Source organism: Mercenaria mercenaria, chromosome 16, assembly GCF_021730395.1.
Source record: "Mercenaria mercenaria strain notata chromosome 16, MADL_Memer_1, whole genome shotgun sequence".
Classification (NCBI taxonomy): domain Eukaryota; kingdom Metazoa; phylum Mollusca; class Bivalvia; order Venerida; family Veneridae; genus Mercenaria; species Mercenaria mercenaria.
The window spans coordinates 69,395,265-69,403,023 of record NC_069376.1 but is presented as its reverse complement, the minus strand read 5'-3'; the positions used below and the strand labels follow the sequence as shown (position 1 = coordinate 69,403,023).

The window sequence follows — 7,759 nt, the reverse complement described above, 5'->3', positions numbered from 1 at the left end:
TATTTATAATATGCGTGCATGATTACAAACATAATGAATATGTATATTATGCACAAATCCGTTCGATGATCAGGTCTCGGGCATGTGTAAATATACTAAGAAATTTAAATTTCTTAAAAGTACAACGAAGGCACCAAAAGGGAACAGCAAATTTCTGGCTAAAATGCAAGTAGGACATTTGGTATTAATTAGGTTATTTGCTGGTCAGCCTCACAGTTTATTGTTAGTTCTATAACTAGACAAAGCATGTCATAGGCATGTTGGTTACATAATTAGATGCACTCTCCATTGATAGCTTCAATGTTTTATCACTGTTGTAATAATCAGGTGTTACATACATGAATTACGTACACATAAATTGTATTAATTTCTCAATTATGTCCCACAACAGTAAAGTATATTACACTTCTTTTCATCCATATTAATGTTTGTTTACCTTACGCTTATTTATACAGTGTTGTACAATTTCAATCTATTAAGGTTTCCTTTTGAAAATGAAGTTACCCTCATTTATGCAGTTCATTCACATTTACCAAATCATTATCAAACAAATTATTCTGTCATCATTACATGGACTATGGTACGACGGTTATTCAATAAATTCCTACATTAGTCTTTGTATGCCTAAATTCTCAATCAAATGAAAACGATTTCCATTTCATCCCCTCAAAGTATTCTCCTGCTATCCGTGACCTAAATGTTGCAAAGTAGTCTCCCCTTGGTATACTGCTGAGACAGTATTTTTCAGAACCAGTACCACCTCTCGTGACATAGAATTTACCTGCAAGCAAATGAAATAGTACAAAGTCACAAGGACTTAGATCAGAAGATTAAGATAGGTGCTTAGCCCTTAACTGTTCTATAAGCAAGAGTAAAATTCGACTGCTAGTATTGTGTAGTGACGTTTTGTCTTGAATAAGCTTTCAAACCTTCACTAGGATGTTTACTTTGATAGAAGTCTTTGATTGTTTAAGGGCTTTATTTTTTGTTGAATTTGCCTATGATGGTTTTACCTTACTTGTCAGGAAACGGGTCCACTAGAATGAAAGAACATGGCATATAAAGCCGTCTTGGCATTTTGCAACGACCGGCCTTGAATGGCTTTTACTCAGCCATGTTTTATTATCTGTGCGTCTCACAGGGTCAAAAGAATCAACCAAGGATCCATCCCAATGTGCAACTCAGAAAGTTTCTTGGGATTACAATTTAAATATTTTTCTCAAAAGATTTAGTTTCGGAATCTAAATGCTTACATTGTTTGTATGGTGCCAATAAATGGGGGACTCGTTTTACACAAACCATCTTTCAGTCAGAATATGATCGACGGTTCTATCTGAAGTGTCTGTAGTGTGAGCTATTCGGGAAATAGTATATCGACTACCTTCTACGATACACTTAACGGCAGCAATGTTTTTCTTTGTTGCAGCAACAACAGACCTGCCTGGACACTAACTATCTTGAAGACTAAATTATGACATACTTTAAGATTTAGACCAACACAGAAACGTTCTTTATGTTACTAAAGAACTATCATGGATAATGCACAATCGTTCGGGACAATTTCTCTCAGGGCCTTAACTTTGTGAATCTATTCAAAGAAGTCTATTTAATTATCAGAAAATACTAGTAAAAAAGCAAAGAGTGCAGTGTATAGAAATTATAACTATTGCGCTTAGGTTTAAGTTTATACTCTTAACATGTTGAAGACAATTTATTTAAACTGAATACAATGTACGAAAAAGTGAAGAATACAAGAGCCATAACTCTATCTTGCTTACTTTTCCTATTATTTCTCTTCATTCAATTAACATTTAGAACATCTGTCCGAGAAAATACTCAAACACTTTCGATGAGATTTTGTAAAACGTTCAAGGAATGAAAAAGTATCGACAAAAAGTGCATTGTATAAGAACCATGTCACTACCTTGCTCCTTTTAAGAATTGTCTCCCTGTTAACTAAGGTTGTCCGGGTCTTAACTCTGAAATAGCTAAATGGAATTCATTCAATTTTATCTGCAAAAATGATAAAAGAAATTGAGGGGAAGTTCAGGGTATAAAACACATAACTCTACATTGCTTACTTTTATACTGTCACACTTTATACATTTAAATCATATCACTTTTGTCCGGAGATTAACGCCAAACATATTGAATTTTTCATATATTGACAAAAGATACGGAGAGAATAAAATGTTTACGACATATAACGTGAACAACATTTATTTTGCACGCGACCGCATGGTTCCCAAGATCCAATCAAATAATCCGTTTCAAAAATTTAGAACCGCCCACTACATTTTACCCCATATATAAACAGCCCACGCTTCAGGAGCGGTCTTTTTTCCTGCAAATTCCAAGAACGAGAGGTAGACAGTTAAATTTTTAAAAGTATACATTTAGAAAATAAAATGTACATGTTTAAAACTTGTATCAAGATCGACTGTTATTTTATTGTTAATTTCGGAAGATGTTCATTGTAGTATCTATCCAAAAAATAAATTTATTGAACGCTCTAGATCTAGCTCATTTAAACTAAGTCTTGCTTTACAGTATATATTTGAATACGCGTCATCAAGGTGACGTCATATAAATGAGCCGCGCCGTGAGAAGGCCGGCGGGGTTCTTTTGCGACCGGATCGGGTCCGGGCCGGCCTTCGCGTCCGGGCGGTCTGGTCTGGCTCTATGCTGTTCAATTTCAAAGCCTGTAACAATTAGAGAAACCGTCAGCGAAAGAATGGGTCCTGGGCGGGCTGGTCTGGGTCGTTGCGGGTCGCGGGGCCACTGTGTTGTTTTTTTTTTCTTGGCGCGGCTCAAATAATAACTATAATAAAAACAAAAACATCAACAGAAAACATGGTAGCTTTACGATCTGAATTCCTCTAAACTGAATATTATTTTTTTGTTTTGCTTTTTTCCATAACCTAAACAAACTGAGCATGCCTCCACGAAAACGGGCCCGGACATCACAAAGAGCTCCACATACATCATCATCGGATGGAAACAAGGATCCATCGGATCAAGCAACACCGAAATCTGGCCAGCCAAAAAGTCAACAAACACCACCGTCACCGCCGAATAGGAAACGTCAGCAGACACAGCCGGCACCGCCGAATAGGAGCGAAGGTCACGTGGACAGCCCGGGACAATCAGGTGAACATATCCCATTATATACTTGTTCTAACGGCATATTAGATGCTCACGTCAGTAATACTGTCAAGGAAAAAATCTGGGTAGGCCAGTATGTTGACTTACAAACTCTCCTTCATAGCCAGAACAATCAGACCTCTCAAAAACAAACATTTCAATTATTAGACGGAGAATTAGTATTAGCTAAGAAAGAGCAATCTGCTAAAATTTTGGAAAAAATCGAAATCTGGTCAGATGCCTTTCTAGTATATATGTATATTTACGGCTTAAAGCACCCCGGGGAAACCCTACAAATGCTCCAATATTTTTATAACATCCGTTTAGCTGCAAGTAAATACACAGGTTGGTGGGTGTACGACAAACAGTTCCGGCTCAAAAAGTCGCTAGCTCTGTCAACCAAGTGGGAGACGATTGACCCTGAACTTTGGATGCTTTTCATGCAACCATTACATGCAAATCAGTTAAATAGCATGTCCGTTAGCTCAGAGAAGAAATGTTTTGCCTACAACAGATTAGGTTTTTGCAACGAAAGGTATTGTCCTTATCTGCATTCCTGTATAAGGTGTCATGGTAACCATCCTTCCATGAACTGTCACACTAACCAGACCTTTGGGAATGGTCAGCACCAAATCAGATTCAGGCATAACATAATGAGACCGTCGTTTAACACTCGTTTCAGGGCACCAGCCCCAAGGCCGTTTATGGGACAAGGACCTCATGGTGCAAACAAACGGGCTATGGGACCTCGGTATCACTCCAATTAATCTTACAACTTTAGAAAAGCGATTATCGACATATCCAAATAAGAAAGAAGCAGATTTTCTATTGGCTGGTTTCAAACATGGTTTTAGCTTAAATTATCCCGGGCCGAGAATTCCTCTACATTCAAATAATCTTATATCAGCACGCAAACAATCGAAAATGTTAGACGAGAAACTTTATGCTGAAAAATTAGCTGGCAGAATTATAGGACCTTTCTCGACACCCCCAATCTCAAATCTGCGCATTAATCCGGTAGGTTTAATCCCGAAGAAAACAGGAGGCTGGCGCCTAATAACTAACCTGTCCTTTCCACCTAACATCAGTGTTAATGATTTTATACATCAGGACTATAGCCATGTTGAATATTCCTGTTTTGATAATGCTGTCAAAATGGTGCAGAAAATAGGCTCGTCTGTATACATGGCAAAAGCAGATATAAAATCAGCATTCAACCTATGTCCCGTACGGCCAGCCGACTTCGATCTGCTAGGAATACGGACTGACGACGGATACTGGATTCAAAAAATGTTACCGATGGGTGCATCTTGTTCATGTTTTATTTTTGAAAAATTCGCAACTTTTCTTCAATGGTGCGTACAAAAATATTCAGGTTCTAACAATTTTGACCATTTATTAGACGATTTCTTCATGGCTGACGATTCTTATGAAAGTTGTTCAAGTTTAATGTCAAATTTTCAAAACACTTGTGAAGATTTAAGCGTGCCTTTAGCTGAAGATAAATGGACGGGACCTATCAAAATAATTACTTATTTAGGTTTAGAAATAGACGCGGAAAATAATACAATTCGGATACCTTCCGACAAAATTAAGAAAGCAGAACAGCAGCTTCTGTCTTTAATAAATTCCAAGAAAGTTCGCCTCCATAATTTGCAGTCCACAGTAGGACTCTTGAACTTCATGTGTAAGGCCATACCGGCAGGTAGAGCTTTTCTTCGCAGATTTTATGACGTCATGTGTCAAGCACGTAAACCCTTTCATTGGATCAGAGTAACACATTCAATAAGAGAAGACGCAAATATTTGGTTACAATTTATCAAAAACTTCAACGGGTCATGCACTTTTATTAATTTCGATTGGGTTGATGCGACTAGTATTGATTTCTTCACAGACGCATCAGGAAACAGCCATTTAGGCTGTGGGTGTTATTTTCAGGGCGAGTGGTCGTTCATAAAGTGGCCCGATTCATGGGAATCAGAAATTTTCAAAGATATAACATATTTAGAACTTGTACCAATTATTTTAGCATTTCATATATGGGGCAAAAAGGTAAAAAATACAAGAATAATTTTACATTCGGACAGCGAGGCATTAGTCAGCATTATAAATAAAAAGACATCAAAAAACGGTAGAGTAATGCATTTAATTAGACATCTTACGCTCCTTCTGATGGAAAATAACACTGTTTTAAAATGCAAACACATATCTGGAAAATTAAACAGTATTGCTGATTCTATCAGTCGATTTCAGTGGACAAGACTCAATCATCTACTGCCCCTCTCCGCGGACCGGGAGCCTTGTCAAGTTCCGGAGTCCTTCCTCCAGCTGTTGAGGGCGAAATAGACAGGCTTATCAGCGCTTCCCTTTCACAAAATACACAGAAAAGATATCGTTCAGCAATCGAGTCTTTTACAAATTTCTGCATTAATAGTTATGTCGAATTAAACTGGCCACCAACCGTCGAGCAAATAACGGAATACATCGCATTCATGTCTTTGAGGCTATACTCGCACTCATCTGTAAATTGCCACATTTCTGCGATCAGTTACGTGAATAAATTGAATGGCCTACTGGATAATACCAAACAGTTTATCGTTAGAAGTATGTTAGAAGGGCTAAAGCGCCTGAAAACAAACACCGATACCAGACAACCAATAACGCAGTCAGTTCTGTTGAAGCTGTTAGATTCCCTAACACACGTTTGCAGATCACAATTTGAAGCCATGTTGTTTACGGCGGCTTTCTCGTTAGCTTACATTGGCTTATTACGTATTAGCGAATTTACTTCTAGCAATAAAACAACAACTTCAGGCGGTCTCAAGTTTCAGGATGTAATCATTGGGTCAAACAAAATACGAATTTACTTACAGAAATCAAAAACTGATCAGACGGGCACCGGAACATCAGTTGACATCGAAATAAGCGATAAGAACAAATTCTGTTGTGAAAACATTGCTAACTATATTGCCTTCAGACCAAATACATATGGTCCATTCTTTGTTCATTTTGACGAAAGCCCGCTAACTTCTTTCCAGTTTAACGCAGTTCTGAGAAAAGCAATAAAATTTGCAGGTTTAGACGCCAATTTGTATAAATCACACTCTTTTAGAATTGGTGGCGCAACTTCAATGTTTCGAGACGGGACTTCAATAAATAATATAAAGTCCCAAGGAAGATGGAAATCTGATAGTTACAAATCTTACATTCGTTAAAATTGTGACTGATCTCTGACTGAGTGCTAATTTTGGCGGTAATAAGCCTTAAAATGTATAAATTGAAAATGAGTGTGCCTTTGTAAAAAATCATATCTTGAAAGTTACATTCGCTGTCACAGTATCATTATTGCTATACCTGTTGGTATTACCTGCTTGTTAAAGCCATTGGTATATGGCGCACATAATTCAAGCATAATTAAATTAAAATAATATTTATATATATATATAAAAAAAAAAAAAAAAAAAAAAAAGAAGTTTTGTGTAAAGGACGTGCCAAATGCCATTAAAGCCATTGGTATATGGCAGGCTGTGCAGTCCGCTTTTCGGCAGTTATAATTATTTTCAAATACATTGATCAAGCTACAGCACCGCATCGGGCTGATAGCAATTATACAACAACATACGGAAAACTGTTGTAAGAACAGATGACATTTTGAATGAAGAATACTAATTTTAAGCCAGTTTTCTTTTTTTATTCCAGTTACATATCTGTAAATATGTTTAAAAATGGTTGTGTGTTACCGTTTGTTATTGATAATTCATGTTACTGTTTGATATTAATAAGAGAAAGTGCATTTTATTCAGTACAATCTAACCTGTATCCTTACGCCAAGAACTAAAATTACGATACCAATCTTAAGAAAATGGAAATAGAAAAACTCTTATTTCAAAATATTGCAGTTAAGCTGACCAATGTTTGGATAATAGGGTCCTCCCTAATAAAAGGAGCGTACCATAGACTAGCCTTTAGACCGGATGGCAACAGTTTAGGTTTGCAGTGTACAAACATCGGAAGGTTTCAATGAACTCAATATAATAAATAATGTTGCCGGGACAATAAATTAAAATCGTGAAATGAATTTATTCAAAATACATACACAAATGGAGATTACTGAGGAAAAATGCAATGACCAGTAGCCATAAATCTGTCTTGCTGATATTTTCAATTAACTTCCTTTCAAATCTACTCATGAGACTTTCCCAGAGAATAACTCCAAAGTAGCAGATGGGTTTTGTTGAACTTTCAAAGTGCCAGAGGGCACTGGAAAAAAGAAAAAAAGGCGATTTATAAAAATCACAATCCTGTCTTGTTTACGTTTTCAGTTGTGCCCCTTTATTAAATTTGGTTGCCCAGGACATTCGGAAAGTGCTGAAGGAAATTTATTTAAACTTGCATAAAATGATAGAGTAAAGGAGAACAGGCATACCTTTACTTTGTCTCATTTTTTCTTTAACCCCATATACTTATTATTAAGGTTTTCAACACTAGCTCAAGAGGTTTGTTTCATATGTTTATTTAGCAACAGACTACATTTAGAAGTGCATAGTCCAGAAACCATAACTCTACATTACAACGTATACGAATTATGTATATGAGCCATGCCACGGGAAAACCA

At 36.7% G+C, this 7,759-nt stretch overlaps 1 protein-coding gene across 1 annotated transcript; it reads left to right on the top strand.

Moving 5' to 3' along the window:
* The first annotated feature begins 2,498 nt into the window (after nt 1-2,498).
* On the top strand, nt 2,499-7,168 carry LOC128549380 (uncharacterized). The gene is made up of 2 exons (XM_053526012.1): nt 2,499-3,150; nt 7,044-7,168. The coding sequence occupies exons 1-2, from the start codon at nt 2,937-2,939 to the stop codon at nt 7,166-7,168; spliced, it is 339 nt and encodes a 112-aa protein (XP_053381987.1). The 5' UTR covers nt 2,499-2,936.
* Nucleotides 7,169-7,759: the final 591 nt, after the last annotated feature.

Bases quoted from the DNA above. Each gene is read 5' to 3' on its own strand.
- LOC128549380 (XM_053526012.1), top strand. From the start codon at position 2,937: ATGCCTCCACGAAAACGGGCCCGGACATCACAAAGAGCTCCACATACA. The intron at 3,151-7,043 runs GTGAACATATCC...AAAATATTGCAG, and splicing joins GGACAGCCCGGGACAATCAG to TTAAGCTGACCAATGTTTGG.